This window comes from Micromys minutus (assembly GCF_963924665.1).
Source record: "Micromys minutus genome assembly, chromosome: 8".
Lineage (NCBI taxonomy): Eukaryota > Metazoa > Chordata > Mammalia > Rodentia > Muridae > Micromys > Micromys minutus.
In genome coordinates this window covers 50,978,972-50,996,014 of record NC_137977.1, presented here as the reverse complement: position 1 = coordinate 50,996,014, position 17,043 = coordinate 50,978,972, and the positions used below count along the sequence as shown (strand labels likewise).

The window sequence follows — 17,043 nt, the reverse complement described above, 5'->3', positions numbered from 1 at the left end:
TTCTCAGGAACTGCCGGATTGATTTCCAAAGTGGTTTTACAAGCTTTCAGTCCCACTAGCAGTGGGGGAGTGTTCTTCTTTCTCCACATCCTCACCAGCATCCGCTGACACCTGAGTTTTTTATCTTAGCCACTCTGACTGGTGTGAGGTGAGATCTCAGGGTTGTTTTGATTTGCATTTTCCTGATGACTAAGGATGTTAAACAATTGTTTAGGTGCTTCTCAACCAATCGATATTCTTCAGTTGAGAATATTTTGTTTAGCTCTATACCCCATTTTAAATAGGATTATTTGGTTCTCTGGAGTCTACCTTCTTGAGTTCTTTGTGTATTTTGGATATAAGCCCTCTATTGGATGTAGGGTTGGTAAAGATTTTTCCCCAAACTGCTGGTTGCCATTTTGTCCTATTGACAGTGTCTTTTGCAATATTATGAAATCCCATTTGTCAACTTTTGATCTTAAAGCATAAGCCACTGGTCTTCTGTTCAGGAAATTTTCCCCTGTGCCCAAGTATTTGAGGCTCTTTTCCACTTTCTCTCCCATTAGATTCAGTGTATCTGGTTTTATGTGGAGGTCCTTGATCCACTTGGACTTGAGCTTTGTACAAGGAGATAAGAATGGATTGATTTATTGTTTTAAATTTTAAGCTTCATTACTTTCGTGTGTATAGGTGTTCTGTTTGCATGTATGTCTGCACATCTCATGCATGAAGTGCCCGTGGAGGCCCGAAGAGGCTGCTGGATCCCCGTAACTGGAGTTACAGATGAAATGTGGGTGTTAGGACTCAGACTCTGGTCTTCTGGAAGGGGAGCCACTGCTGGTAACTAATGACCCACCTCTCCAGCCCCCAGCACTCCTCTTTAAGCCCAGATATTGCTCGGTTTAGTTTTGTTATAGCATCTAATAACAGTCTCTATCATACAGACATGACTGACAAGCAAGTTAGCACCAATTTCCAGAGAAGACCTTTAGCTGTTCGTCAGAAGCACAAGGCGTTAAACAAGATCCCTTTTGTGAAATAGAAACGTAAAACCCTAAGATGATAGTGAGGATGAGGACGATGATGGTGGTGATGATGATGTGTGGGGTGTGTGTACATGTTAATGCCTATTGTGCACGTATGTCTACAAGCATGTGCTAGCCAGGGGCGACTGACATCAGGACTCTTCCTCAGTTGCAATGTACCTTATTTCTTGATACGTGGTTTTCCACGTGAGTCTGAAGCTCACTGACTTGGCTATGCTGGCTGGCCAGTAAGCTCCAGGCATCCAGCAGTCTCTGCCTTTCTCTACAAGAGTGCTCGGGACCCCATGCTAGTATGACAAGCTGACTGAGATGTTTTCGCCAGCTTCGTCTGGAAAGATCTTTATATGAATATGTTTTTAACTATGCAATCACACAGCACTCAGGGAAAGTAAGGGATGCTGACAGCATCAGAAAGAATTACTGTCTCTCTGTTTTAGAAAGCTGTGAGAGGTCCCTTCAGAATATGACACTTTCTTGGACACCGATCAGTGGCCTCTCAGGTCCTTCATGGCTAATGGTGATAATTTGTCTCTTTCCACCAGGCCACTGTCATACCATATTCGTGGACAAGTTCAGGAAAATGGGGTAAAGTGGAGAGATATTTAACTGATCCTCATTTAATTGGATTCGCCGAAGGATATAAGTTGAAGCCTCCACACTGTGTGTATTGGGGAAGGGGGTTTTGCCCATTTTCCGTGGCTGTTGACCTCCTGTGAGCCTAGTTGGAAGGAATAAAAGAATTCCCACTCCCTGCTTAGATTACTCCCTGTTTCTCCAAGCTGGCTCAGAATGCTCTGTGGTGTTGGAGCAGCCCCATGCGAACCAAAAGGGAAAGTTTTGACCTTACAAATTGTACTGTGCTGCCTGAGGGTCCTATTTAGAGTTATGAACTCCTAATTCAAGTGAAGATTGGCTGATTACCCAGAGCAATTCACTCCACAGTGCGCACACACAGGAAAACAAATCTGAACACTGTTGTGGCTTTTTTCACTTTCAGACGAATCATCCTGATCATCCTGTTAGACACAATCGTCTTGTTGTGTATACAGCTGCCCAGGACGCTGTAGACACCTGTGCAAGACTCCCACCCCACTTCTACCCCACACCATACTTTCCTAGAATTCCAGGCTGGAGTCTAATAGGTCTCATGTCTAAGAAAGTGTAGAAGCTAGGTGGAGAAATTCATTTTTTGGAAAGGAGGGAGAAAGACATCTGTTGTGTGTAGCTGACCACATCTTTGGTTCAGCCTTTCCCTGTTTGGTAGGATCCTATGATTTTAACAGCATCTTTTCAAAGTAGAAGACTAAAAACTACACTTCCCAGCTGCACTTGCAGCTAGAAACTGTCACGTGCCTAGGGTCTCACCAATCAGACACATTCAGTTATGAATGGTTTGTGGGTCAGCTCCAGTGGAAGAAGTGTTCAGGGTTGCTGGTGCGAACCTACGAAGAAAAGTGACTTCTGCCAGTGCAGGATGTACAGCTGCTGTCAGGAGACTAGCAAACGAGTAGCAATCTCACTGGGGTTACTCAACCATCGGCTCCTTGCCGGTCTGCAATGCCGCTGTTAGGGAAAGCCTGGTCAGGGTCTGCAAGAGTATTTTCTTCTTCCTATTGGAGGCCTTCCAAGTTTACTCCTCCTTTACTAGTAATATGAGGTTTTAGCTGACATAACTCATCATCAAGTTCATTTGTTTAAAGGTAGGCGAGGAGGGGTTTGGGGGAGGAGCGAGAGGGCAGGGCGAGTGCGCTCTCAGAGGCCAGAAGAAGATACTCAGTTCCATGACGTGCCCTGCTTTGCTGGTTTCTCACTGATCCTGGAGTTAAGCTGGGAGCCAGCAAGCCCCAGCAATCCTCCGGTCTCCTCCACCCACAGTTATGAGGTTACAGGAGTGGGTACCACCACGCCTGGCTTTTTATGTAGTACTGTGCCACAAGCATCCTTACTGCAGAGCCCTCTCCCCAGCCCTGTGATTGAATTCTTGAGGAGCAGAGCCCCCAAAGAGTCCAAAGGCAGCGAGTAGACACAGATGTTTCTTACCAGCTCTCGCTTTGGATAAGTTTTTGAATCAACAAGGTTTTATAAGATACTAGAACACGTCACCTCTTTAATGTTTCTCTGATGAAACGGGAGCGAGAGGATTTTTTTGTTTTTTTTTTAAGATTTAGATGCGATTTTTCCCCCTAAACGAAGAAAGTCTGAACCATATGGCAACAAGTTTCAAAATCTGTTCATGTGCAAATGTCACGATAAAAATGGGGCTGGGGAGGGTGCATGGACAGCCAGGCCACGTTCTTCGAAAACAGGAAATCTCCTGAATTCTTTGTTGTTGTTGTTGTTTTCCTGTTTTAAAGGAGAGCTGAGTGCATGTGTACTGGTGAAGTATTCCTCCTCTCAAAAACAAACAAACAAACAAAACAAAACAAAAAAAAAGCAGGATTGCTGACTATATATGCTGAAAGGGGGATTAAGTTGGAGAGACCCAGAAAAAACTTGTCTTTGGATTTCAGTTCCATCAACCACGTGACCTTGGGAAGGTCATCTGACCTATGTGATCCTTTGACTCCTTATATGTTAAAGCAGGGTATCTTTTTTTCTGTTTTGTTTTGTTGTTGTTTTGTTTTTTTGGTTTTTGTGGGGTTTTTTTCCCAGCTCATGGGACCATCCTGAGGAATATATCAAGACATCAGCAACACACGTGGTTGAACAGGGTAAGGACCGAAGATGAGAGAATCACTAAGTGACAGGAATCCAGCCTCCATCTCCAACCCAGCCCATCTGACGGCATTACTCACCACAAGCTCTCACTAAGTAGCCCTCAAAGGTGCCAGCCGGCGATTCCTCCTGCCTTCATCAGTGACCACAAAAGTCAAGGTGTTTTGTGACATGCTATCTTTTCATTTGGAGTTGAAATAAGGAGGACAAGTTGCCCTTTGGACGGTGTGATTACGGAAGCTTTTTATTGTGTGTGAATGGTAGCAGATTGGAGCCCTGAATCCAATCATCGAAAAGCCTAGCTGGAAAAGCACTCATTGGAAAGCTCTTTCTAAGTAGTTGTTCACAGAAACAGGTTCAAACCAGAAGACACTGCTCGGGAATCACAAGTTTAGTTGCGCGGTTGAAAGATACAAGAACAGTTAAGTCAATTGCACAAAGGAAATCTTGCTGATGGTCCCATAGAATCGATGTTTGCAGAAGGCAGTCTCTGAAGGGTTTTGTTTTGTTCCTTGGAAGCCGCCCTTGTCATTGTCCCTTCAGCTGGCCGTTCCTTCCTTGCCCTTGAGAACCTGGAGCAGAGAGTCTATCAACTTAAAGAAATATATTAGAAATAGTTACACACACACGTGATGGGGAAATCCAGTGGTAACAGTAAACCCATTCCCTGGAGCCCAGCGGCATCCCATGCCAGAAAGGCAAATTTCCCCCATCAGCTCCCAAATCTTCTGACTTGGAAACTCTGGTGAGGAGACCTGTGGTCTGCCTTCACATGTCTTCTAGAAGATTCTAGGTGCAGTGCTAGAGAAGCATTCATATGAGAAACAAAGTCACTTCTCCCATCATCTCTAACCTGGGGGCCCTCGTGCTATATGTCTGCCAAACTTGTCTTTTGATCTAACTCCTTGGGTGCGTTTTAACCATGTTCAAAGCTGAAGGTTTTAGTTATTAATAGACTAGAACTGGGGAAGGAGACAAGGGAACTACACAATGCTACCCCCCATCCCCGATGCGCTACAACAGTCAAAGCTCATTTTTGAATCATACACTGCATCTGAGCCAGGGTGGGCAACTCGAGTACATCTGGGTCTCCTCCCAGATTCTAAATTTATTGTCATTTGCTTCCTGTGGCTTCTGCTCAGTTTCACTGAGAATGAAGGGAAAAAGTCATACTTACAGGTTTTTAAAACTTTATTCTCTTTCAGCAACTTTCAGCCAAAGAGGTAATAAACTAGACCTGATTATTTTTAACCCAGACAAGAGTTTATTACTCTTCCCAAGTTTCTCTGGCAATTTGGTTCCCCTGCTTCCGGACTGGTCACTGTTTCTAATAAGGGAAGAAGCGCTATTCTTAGGCAAATGGTACCTACACTGCAGCTCCGCTGTGTGCAGCGGATGCTAATGAGCCCTGGGCAGCGAATGGATTCCCACACAAGCCAATTAGCTTTGCCTTCCTTCCCTCAGAACCAAGGCAGCAACCGGAGACTGCCAGTCTTTAGATCTCCCCATCTCTCCTGCCAAGTGACCCAACAGCCATAAAAGAAGCCTGAGGATGAGGAGGAGCCTCACTCCATCCTCAAAATGTTGAGTGTAAGTTTAGCTCAATTCAAGAAAGAGAAGGCCAAGGAGAAAGGGATAGGGGAGAAGAAAGCTGAGGATGGGGTCTAGCAGACAGAGATGCTGTAGTGGTCTCAAGTCTTCTTGCACAGAAGTTACTGGGGTCACTGGAGGGTTAACAGTTGCTTTCTATATGAAACTCCCTTGGGAACTGCTCTGGTTTCTTTTTTTGTTCCCATGATCAACTATCCCGAGTGTTATGACTAATCTGAGGAGAGGAACCCTCCATTGAGGGCTTGCCTCTATCAGAATGACCCGGGGGCACACCAGGGAGGGTATTTTCTTGACTGCTAATTTTTGTAGTGAGGCAACCCTGGGCAAGTGGGCCCCGGCTGCTGATGACCATGAGCCTGGAAGCAAGTCAGTTAAGCTGTGTCCCTCCCCCAAAGTCTTTTCATCAATTCCTAACTCCAGCTTCCTGCCTTGGTTTCCCCCAAAGATGGACTGTGGCCTGTAAGTCAGATAAGCCCTTTCTGTCCATTTTCCGAATTGCTTTTGGTCATGATATTTCTCAAAGTAACAGAAACCAAACTAATATACTGGTGGGAGGAAAATTGGGGAGAAAAGGTTGATTTTAGCTCACATTCCCAGGTTATGGTTCATCTTGGAAAAGAAGTCAAGGTAGAAACTCAACCAGTCACATCACACCCACAGTCAGAGCAGAGAAACATGTTTGCTTGCTTGTGTTCGGCCTAATTCCTCTACTCTTACAGGAACCCCTTCCTAGGAGATGGTGACACCCACAGTGGGTTTGGTCTTCCCACATCCGTCAGCCTAATCAATAGAATCACCCCTAGACATGCCCACAGGCCAACCCAATATAGACAATCCCTAACTCTTTTGCAGGTAATTCTAGGTTGTATCAAGTTGACAGTTAAAGCTTACTATCACAGAAAAGGCTTAAACATTAAGAAAAACTCTTTCTGCTTAAGTGATTTAATAAGACAATGAGAAGGGCCCCTTTAAAACTAAGACAAAAGCTGGGCATGGCAGGGCATGTCTGCCATCTCAGCTCCATGGAAGGCTGTTGGGAGAAGATCACCAGTGTAGATCACAACCGCCTGAACTGCATAGCAAGACTCAAAAACAAAACAACAAAAACAACAACAAAAAAAAAGGGAAAAGGAAGAAAAAGAGAGAGAAAAAAGGGAGGTGTAAACCTACATATCCATTTCCAGAACAGGCTCTGGAAGTTCATCCCTTTGTCCATGACCACAAATAAAGAAAAAGACAGTGATGGTAGAGCTATGACCAGGATCTACATTACAACAAACTTCTTCAACGACTCTCAGAACATTCCACGACCATGTCCAATATGGTGAGTTAGGTCCAGGACCTGACCTGAACCCTAATCCATGCTATAGAAACCATGGGATAGAAGTTCCACTATTTGCAGGATCTCATTAAAAGAGTGGAGAAAAAAGAGTGGGTAAAAGAAAGAGAAACATTAACTTGAACAGGCCTGGCCATTCTTGCTAGCAAAGCTCTGGGGCCTGTCTGCTATGATCCAGTAGTTACAGCCAGTATGCGTTCCCAGGCACCACTCTGAATTAAGTAAATATCTTTGCCATCAAAACATAGGAAATGCTCAGCTTCTAACTACAGCTCTGGGCAAGTTGGCAAGGGAACTTGGTGTTTTATGGCTGCAGTGAGCAAGAAGAACATGTGTGGAGAGTTTTTAATTTTAGGCAGAGTCCTTCAGCCTCTGAAAGCTCCTGCAGCTAATTCTAGTGGTTCTCAGCAAGATTATTAAACTCCTCTCTGACACCGAGAGATATATGGATTTCTAGTAGGCCAGTTCTCTCGGCACTCTTTCTCTTTTGAATAAGATCATTAGAAGACGGTTCCAGTCTTCACAATGACATATTTTCACTGGGGTGAAATGTCCAAAGCAAGATAAGCAGTAAACTGTTCTGCCCTCTGTGAAGACTAAACTCACTTTTACATTTGTTTTTCACAGTTCTGGAAAATGTATCCAAGAGAATAAGACCAGTATGTGGAATAGCTGATTGTTCAACTTGAGATGGAATAAAATGGGATGATGGGCTTTTAAACTTGGGGAAAGAAAAACAGCACATAAAAGGAGAGATCAGAAAGCAAGGCCTGGCTAGATTGCATATACATACATATACGTGTGTGTGTGTGTGTGTGTGTGTGTGTGTGTGTGTGTGTGTGTGTGTGTGTGTAGGCATAGGTATAGGTATATATGCCTTTTGTAGTGTTAGAAATATTGTCCATTTTAAAACAGCCACTTTCCAAGAGTGCCCCCTCAATCTATCCCATTGTATTACCACACAGAGACCTTTGTGAAGCTACCCTTTCATAGTCCCTCAAAGCTTTGAATATTCTGCTAAATATGGGACATTCGAGGCCCTTGAGAAAGGACTTGAGCTTTTAAGGAGTTCAGTGATTGGCAGAGCCAAGCTCAGGGATAAAGCGACTGCAGCTGGGCACTGGTGTTTGCTCGGGAAAGAGAAAGGCACTGTGGGAGCCTGCTAGGTGGCCCAGCCATGAAGAGCACTGATTTCTCTTTCAGAAGACTCATGTGGAGGCTCACAACCATCTGTAACTCCAGTTCCAGGGGATCCAACACCCTCTTCTGACCTACAAGAGCACCAGGCACACCAATAGTGTACAAGCATACTGGCAGGCAAAACACCTAAAAATTAAATGCATCTCTCTTTAATGTTTAAAGTAAGTTGAGCACTGGAGATGAATATTTAGTTGTGTGTGTCCTTTTGTGAATGAGCAACAAGAGTAAATGCATTTTAATGCTTGCAGAAGTTTATCTTTGAGGTCACTAGGGTAGTGATTTCATTATTATTATTATTATTATTATTATTATTATTATTATTATTATTATTATTATTCAAATAGATGGAAACTACAAAGTTATTAACTCCAGGAAAGCACTTAATCAAAAAAAAGATGGCCAATTGGGGCTGAGAAGTCACTTACAAGTTCACAGTACCCTCAGAGCAAGCAGTCCTTTGACAAAGAAGGAATCTGACCACCTAACACCCACAACCCAGTTACAACAAGAGATTCACCCAGAGCTTTGAGTACCATTGGTACTGATTTCTTCATTGGCTGTTTTGATCTAGATTTTTTTTGTATGGATAGAAGCTACTGAAGGCTTTCTCTCTAGGAGTTTTGTGCAACAAAAAGAGCTTTTACTTTGCATTTAACATCAAAAATCCTCAAGGATGGGAGGGTGTGTCAAACAGAAACCATCCTCCAAAAGAGCTAGTCCCAGCCCTCTGTAAGGGCCATCAAAGCACCAACCACCATGAGAGAGTGAAGCAGGGAATTTCTCTGAGTTTGGTGAGTGACAAGCAGTATTATCCCTTTCCAGGAATAGAGCAAACCAAGGCCACCGTCTCCATCCTGCATTCCTGTGTTAAGATGACTAGGTACCACTCCCTGGAAGAGGACCTGAAGGGAAATACAGCCCCAGCTAGGTTGTATTGCCCTTCAGGTCAAAAAACTCAGGATATTGCTCTGATACCATCAGTGAAAAGTGGTGTGATCAGTTTCCTCACCCCCAAAATACAGGGGCTGGGCTCTACCGAGTATTAGTATTAGAACATACTCTTAGCATGTCTGGGGCACTGGACTCATTTCTAGCATCAGATAAACCGTGTCCAGAGTTAATAGAGGCTCTCTCCTGATGAGGGGGCTCAAATGGGGTAACTTACTTATCCTACTAGGTGGATTACAGTGTATGGGCTTGGACACATGAGTGAAGAACTCAGAGGGTGTCCCCTGAGCTGAGTTATAGGCTAGTGTAAGCTGTCTGATGTGGATGCTAAGAACTGCACTTGGGTCCTTTGCAAGAGCAGTGTGTGCTCTTAATCACTGCGCCATCTCTCCATTAAGGAAGGTAAAAATGACTTTGCCTCATGGTTTCAAAGGCTTCTGTGCATCATGAGAGGGCATGGCCGAACAAAGTGGTTCGTCTGGGGGAGCCCAGAAAGTAGGAAGAAAAGATGCCTCCACCCTACCATCTTTATTTACTCCTTCCTTTTATTAGACAGGTGTTAAAAATTAGCAATGGTCAGCTCACTTTCAGCTGCCTTGTTTCCTATAAAATCCAGTCTCGTTTCTTTGCTATCTTTGTATCTGACCATTTCCACTATGGTATTATTATATACCGATAAGTCAGTCGTCTTCAGAAATACTCACTAATTTTTGAATATTGGAATGCAACTTGAGTTATTCAATCTTGGAATAAATAAAAAACGCAACTTTGTATGTTTAAAAAAAAAGACAACTCTGAAAAGAAGACATCTGTAAATAGGTCCTTTCTTCCTCTAGTGCACATCGAAAATTAATACATCTGTAAGCCCACAAGAATTTATTCAAATACTGTCTGTGGACTCACTATCAAACTATCCCGGTAAGAGCACTGACTACTCTTCCAGAGGCCCTGAGTTCAATCCCTACCAACTATATGGTGGCTCAAAACCATCTGTAATAGGATCTGATTACAGATGGTTGTGATACCTCTTCTGGTGTGCCTGAGACAGCTACAGTGTACTCATATACATAAAATAAATAAATCTTAAATAAAAAAAAAAAGAAGTCAGGCGTGATGACATACACTTACAAGGTAAGCACTGGAGAGGCTTAGGCAGGACAATCTCCAGTTAGAGGCCAGAAGGGGCTACAAAAATCCTCAGGAAGACAATAATCGCTGCTTGGAATGAGCATGATTATTAATAACATTCCTAAACTGAACTTTGGAACATAGGTTTTTATACTGAGAGAAAAACTATTATATCAAAAGGAAAAATAGCATGGAACAACAGTTTGCTTAGTTTTCATGGGTGTTGGCCTAGTGTAACAACTGAACATCTTCATGCCATGGTTAATCCACATTGTCAACTTGACTGGAAGTAGAATCTCTTAGGGGACACACCTCTGGGCATGTTAGTAAGGCTGTTTTCCAAAGAGTTTTAACCAGTGGCATGACCCACCCTGAACGTGGGTGACACACCCCTTGAGCTGAGGTCCTGGATGAACTGAAACAGGAAGAGAAAGCAAGCAGGGCACCAACATTTATCTCTCTGTGACACACATGGGCACCATCTCATGGTCTTGCTATAACACCTTCCTCACTGAGGTGGACTGTGCCTTCAGACTGTGAGCCACAATAAATCTACCTTCTCTTAAATTGCTTTTGGTCAGGTGTTTTATACAGTGATGGTAAAGGTAAGCAATGATACGTAATAAGCAGTTAATGTTCCCCTGATCAATACCTCCGCCCCTTGAACTCTCCCTAAATACCTCCCACTCCTCATCTGTTTGTTTTACCTTAGCATTTTGAACATCATTCAAGTAGCTGCCATCCTCGGGATCCCAAGTAGGCTGGAGACTGCCCAGAGGCTGTTGCTGAGGTGGCTGGTGGCTTCTGTTCCCCATGGCTTCTAGGAGGGCCATCAAATTCCTTGCAGCTTCTTCCCAGCGGATGTATCCCCTCAGCTGCTCCTTCAGACCATCTCTGTCAGCCGCAGACAGGGAAGAGAACTCATCCGTGCTCTTCTTCCCCATTAAGTGTCCTATGAACACAGAACAAACCCAGGATGCTACAAATCCAACTGAGGGGAACAGAAGGAGGAGCAACCGAAACAAATACCTATGAAGTGAGCCCAGCTTCCCAGTAAATCATAAAATAAACAGCATTATTTTACCATTAAAAGTTAATCAATACACAACACATGGACTTTACTATCAGTTCAAAAGGTGTAGTAAACTGAATCAAATTCAGAAGTGTGTGTGACTCAGGGGCCCTGGGTTTTGCTACTAACCTCTACTAACTATTAAGGTGACCTCAGAAAAGTGTGGTAGCACCCCAGGCTTTGGCGTTATCAACTACAAAAGGAACAGGGCAGGGCAAATTGCATCTAAGAAAGCTTCCAAGCATAAAGACCTATCAATTCTGTGTGTCCAACTGAAAGGCAGAATCCCGCCATCTCCCACCACCAATTTCAAGTTTCTGTTGAAAATAAAAGTCTTGATGTGTTTCTTTGTATGATTTTTTTTTTAATGTTGCCTTTCTCTCATCTGTAATACAATTGTACCAAAGGAATCTTTCATTTAAACTTTCTCTGAATTTTAGCTGAAATTGAATCTAGAAAACCTCACCTACAAGTGATGATAGGTTAAGAGTGTGATGAAAAACCAGTTGGAAAACAAGTTTTGACTGATATTCAGCAGCCACATCAATTCGGGGGTTTCTTTCAGTTCTCCAAGAATCTCTCAGTAGCTCTAAGCACATGTGCCTGCCTTATAAATAAATAAATTAATTAGTTATTCTTATGAAGGAGGCCAAAGTTCTAACAGGGATATTCATATATCTAAGAAGTAGGTAACCAACCATAGTTCTGCATTTTTTTAACTGTGTGTGAGCACACATGTGTGTTCATGTGTGTGCATGTGTATGCACATGTGTGCATGTATGTGTGAGTATGCATGTGTGTGCATGTGTGTAGCATCACAGTGCATGTCAGTGCAGGTCATAAGGTAATTTGTGGGAGTTGGTTTTCTTTTTCTACCATGTGGGTTCCAAGATTTGAACCTTGTTCATCCAGCTTGGTGGCAAGCACAGACCCCAAGTCTACATATATTTGGTTTGTTTCTTTTTGAGACTGCGTCTGACCATGTGGTCCCCGCTAGGCTCAAATTCACAGACATCTGCCTTCTTCTGCCTTCTGGGGTCCCAGCCAGGTCCCAGTTCTGGACACTTTCATCCTTCACATGGACACACGTTATTTCTTGGCTCCCAGTTTTACTGACTCAGAGTTGTCTTCTACTAATAAGCCTTTGGTGCTTTTGAGAAGTGTACAGACAAAGAAAACTCTCCGTAGTCAAGGGAAACGTCGAAGGAGTAAAACGTGAATGATTGCCTCTGGCTTGAGATGGAAAGAGACTCTCTGCAGCAGCAGCACCCACCCTCTTTATGCCTGGCATGTGAGCTGCAATTGGCAGTTTGCAGAACGCTCGAGTGTGAATTCTTCCATTTGATTGACACCAAAGTCAGGTGCTGAAATGAGACTTGTTGAAACCTCCTAGACATAAGCCAAGGTTCTAGAACTATAACAAGGCTAGAGTCTAGTTTCTACTACATTAAACTGTTTGGAGTATCTTGTACGTTCTCTAAAGTGGCAGAGTATCACCCTGGGATCTGGAAATAAAAACATGATTTAAAAATAGCTAACATTTCTTAAGAAGAGCAAAGGACCTTATATCAGGGTATCAGATATCATGTGACTTGAAAAAAATTAATTCTGTTAATATGAGGCAGTTTTCAAATGAGATTTTGAGTGAGGAAGGATCCACATCAGTGGGCCATGATATCACGTGACCTGAAAAATTATTTGTTAATATCAGGCAGTCTTGGAGTGAGGTTTTGCGTGAGCTTGCCACTCAAGTCCCATTTAGAAGGGACTTCCCAGTGCTTGAAGACCTCTTAAAGGCACCGACCCAAATGAAGGATTAGACTCGTACATTGTTTCTGTCACCTGCTGGTCGACCTGGTGTCCAGCAGTCCACTAGTGCATTCAGCCCTCATGCTGAGTGTGTTCACAACTTCCCAGGAAAGCCGATACGCCATCAGCTTCAGTTACATGGAGGAAATGGAATCGTGGTGGCTGTAAGACAGCACTGGACCCCTGATGCCTACAGTAATTACTGCAGCCACTCTTGGAATCTCTGATTCCCTGTCATCTAGTTAAGATGCTGCAAATGAGAAAGGAGTCATCGAGTCACCGCCAATAAGACAGGGGGGCGGGGGACAGTGATGTTTTTTGTGAAGATCTTCATCTCGCTATGCTGGACTACATTCATGCACTTTGCTCTAACGGCAAAATGGATCCACTGCCCACCTCACTATGGATCTAATGTAGATCCTGGGGTCACGAGACTGGAGGCCGGGACTTGCCTGCTGGCAGTGTGCTGTTCAACTGCCCACTTCTGGGCTCACAGTCTCCTTATTACAGGAAGTGCGCCATCTAGAACATCCCGGGGAAACACACATTCCCTGGGTCCTATTTCTTTTTTTTTGAGCTCACTACTGTCAACCAAATGATCATCTCCATGGCAACATGGATAAGATACCCACTTCCACTTCATCTCCCATCATCATCTGTCACACGTTCGTATTAAAATAATGGACATCTCAATATAGAGAAAGGACAAGCATTTTAAAAAATAGTAATAAAGCTTTGCTCTTATTGGGGGAAAAAAGGGAGCTTTTGTGCGTTTAAATTGTGTGACATTAAATTGTGTGTAAAGGGCAGGTTTGAAATGTAAATTAATTTCTTCAGAGTAGAAACTAGAAAATTATCCTAATTTGAGAAAATACCCATGAAGATATACAGTATTGTGTGCTTCCAAGAAAGAGGAGATGGCCCAGTGGTTAAGCCACTCATCAATGCAAGTGTGAGTACCAGAGTCCAGGTCCTCAGAACCCATGGAACTGATGAGTGGGCCTGGTGGCCTGCCAGGAACTCCAGCTTCAGGAGGGTGAGCAAGCCGGCTAGCTAGACCAGCCACACCTGCGAGTTCCGGATGTCATTGAGAGACCCTGCCTCCGTGAATAAAATGAAGAAATAATTAAAGATGGTTCTAGGTTCCCCACTCCCTTACACACACGCAAGCATGAACAATGCCCTCACGCATCACATGCACGCACGCACACGGAAATGGAAGGTGAAAAAAGTCTTTATAGCCACATGCTGAAATTTCAGTCTTTGATGTGGCCCTGCAGCAAACACCGATCTGCTCTGCGTCCTGAGGTACCACCCAGTCCAGCTTTCTGAGCCCTGCTCCGCATCAAAGTGAGAGCCGGGACTGGGAGCCTTTGCGAGAGGCACGGAGGACAGTCCCTAGTTTTTGTCCTGACATCTATTTTCCCGACACACACAAAACATTCCCACAAACACGAATCCCCACGGGAGAAGTGTGGGCAGTTTTCAGGCTATGGAGTCATTTTCCACTGCTTGTCTGTGCTGGAAAAAGAGGCTCTCTGAGAGATCTGTGCTGCCGGCCTCCTTGTGGACCACAGCAGGCGTTTAGTCTTGGGGTGTAACTAAGCCGAGAGTGATAGCACATAGGGCTCACTCCTTGCATCACGGAAATTCAAACAAAACAGAACAAAAACAGTCGTGAGCTGTGTGCCTTTGCAAACTGGGGAGAATGGGGATTGTTTTAGGATATTTTAAATTAAACACACTAAACCTCACATCATTCGACTTGAGTGATACACTTCTTTCAATACCACCTCTCCAAAATACACACGTTGTTGTTGGATTTAGTTTAGTTTTTGTTTTTGTTTTCAAACTCAAGCCCATGGCCTGAGTAGCCCTGCATAGCAAATTGGAAGGCAGGCTAGGCACCTTAGGCAGTAGAAGCTGGGGTTGCAGCTCAGTACAGAGAGGACTTTCATGCACAAGCCCTGAATTCCACCACCACCACCACCCACACACAGTTAATAGTACTAAACTCAGAAGAGTGCATTGGAGACTGAATTTGACATGATGTTTGTGGGACCACTATGGAGGGGAATTAAGGGAAGTACCCTAACTATCCCAGGACACGCGTGCCCCCTAACTACAGTGTATCAGCTTCAGCTTGGCTTGGACCACAGGCATGACACTAGATTCCTATCCACTTCTCTTGTGCCTTTCTCTTCAACAGTTGGCTGGCAGGTCGTGAGCTCTTCTTGTGTGAGGAGAGGAGAAGAATGGTAGGGTTCGGAGTCTCAGTTCGTCCTCCCTGCCCACTGACGGCTCACTGATTCAGACTGCAGCCTTCGATCTAGACCCAGAATACCTTTTAAAAACTTACCAGCTCTAACTCTGGATTCCTCAACACCTTTGTCAACCTACCCTTACCTCTCTGTCCTGTCTCCTAGTGTCCCTCAGAGGCCACAAGTTCTTTCATTCCTGGGACTTTTTAGCAAGACCTCCCAAAACTATTGAGTGGCAAGCCAGTGTTCTTGGCCCCTCTGGCAAAACAAGACACGGAAGTCTGAAGGCAGAGTTTTCAGCCTCATTCCTTCCCCTAGAATCTGAGACTTGGCAGAGTAATTTCCTTTCCAATACCCTGTTCCCTGCTTCTAAATACCTGACTAAGGAAACACACATACACATACACACACTCGTTTCCCAGGAAATATGAGATAGTCACAACTGACTGTTTTTGCAAAAGGTCAGGAGACCTTGGACTCTGTGTTTCTTTGAGGCTGTGCTTACTGAGGGAGGCAGAATGCCTGGAGATGATGCTGGGAGCTCCAGGGGATGCTGGGGAGGGAGGGTGTGGGGGAGGGCGGAGATAGATGAGTGCAAGCTACCAGCCTCTCTGTTTTAAGGAAACTCTAAGCCTGTGCTCCTCAAAGCCCAGACTCAGCCTCACTCCTCACTTCCTACCTACCGTGAGTCCTCTCCATCTAGGCTGGAACCAAGAAGCCCAGAAACCTAGAAAACAGGACTTGTTGGCAGAAGTCAGAGAGAAGAGGGGATTGGGGGTGATGTTGTGGACCTCAGAGATGGACAAAAGCCCGGGGGTTGGGCAGCGGAAGGACAGGTAAGCTTGGAGAGCAGGTGTGATCCCGAAATCCGCCAAGGCCAGGAGTGAGGGTCACTGGAGGTGGCATGAAGGCCAAAAAAAAAGCACTGCTGAGTATTTGAACACAAGGGTCGAGGATGGGGAGCACTGTGCCCAGGTCCCTACACCCTGTGGTCCTGCTACGTGCACCACTATAATCTGGATTCCAGCCCACAAGGGTCCAGTCCATCAGGTTAGACTAGGATCCAAGAGGTACTAGGGACCTCTTTCCCCAAAGTTGTTTGGGAGCAGACCCAAGCCAGATAGGGGAGCGGCTAGGGGAGCGGCTAGGTGAACAAGAGGAGGAACTAGACAAGTGCAGAGTAAAGCTGAGCTCACCAGCGGTTTGAGATGCCCCAGATGCCCTCTGAAGAGGGATGCTCCCGGGTACTAAGCCAGAGGGAAGGGATCTAGAGATCAGTCTGCCCCCAGCAAGGAGTCTATCAGGTTTCCCAAAACAAGACAAGGTGGGATGGAGTTTGGGAGAGATCTGGGTAAGTGTTTCAGTAGAAAGAAAGGAGCCAAGCCAAACTCCCAAGCAAAATGCTGAGAGGCAGAGAGATAGGGCTCCCTCTAGCTAGTTAGACCCTCTGAAGAGAAGAGCTCGGGGATCTCACGGGACACTTACCCACAGCCCAGTGGCTGCCGCGCGGATACATCTTGGCCAGGACGGTGCCTCCACCTGTGCCTGCCGACACCGGGGCAGCTGGCCCCCGGGGCGCCTGGCAAAGGACCAGAGCCAACAGCAAGAGCAAGAGCTCGGAGCCGCGCATGGTCCTGAAGGGAATCCCTCAGAGCTCTCCACTAGGATGAGAGTGCGTTGTCCCGTTGTCCCTGACGGAGCAGCAGCAGCGACAGGAGGACAGTTCCAAGGAGCTCTGCCACTGCCTCTTTGAGCGCCACCGCTGCAGACTCCACGCGGCCCGGACTTTATATAAAGGAAGCCTGCGCGGGAGGGGCCGGGGGCTCTTCCACCCGGGACCTGAGCGCACTGACGTCTCCCTATAGCGAGCCGTGCTCCCAGATGCCTGGCCGGAAAACCATCCATCTACAGCGAGTGATGAAAGGCTGAGTGTAC

The 17,043-nt window shown here is 45.1% G+C and overlaps 1 protein-coding gene across 1 annotated transcript; it reads right to left on the bottom strand.

Moving 5' to 3' along the window:
* Positions 1-4,279: 4,279 nt before the first annotated feature.
* Positions 4,280-16,738, bottom strand: GRP (gastrin releasing peptide; the record flags this gene model as incomplete). The annotated part of the gene is made up of 3 exons (XM_080920254.1): positions 4,280-4,333; positions 10,674-10,918; positions 16,594-16,738. 3 exons carry the CDS (start codon positions 16,736-16,738, stop codon positions 4,280-4,282), a joined length of 444 nt encoding a protein of 147 aa, XP_080776380.1.
* Positions 16,739-17,043: the final 305 nt, after the last annotated feature.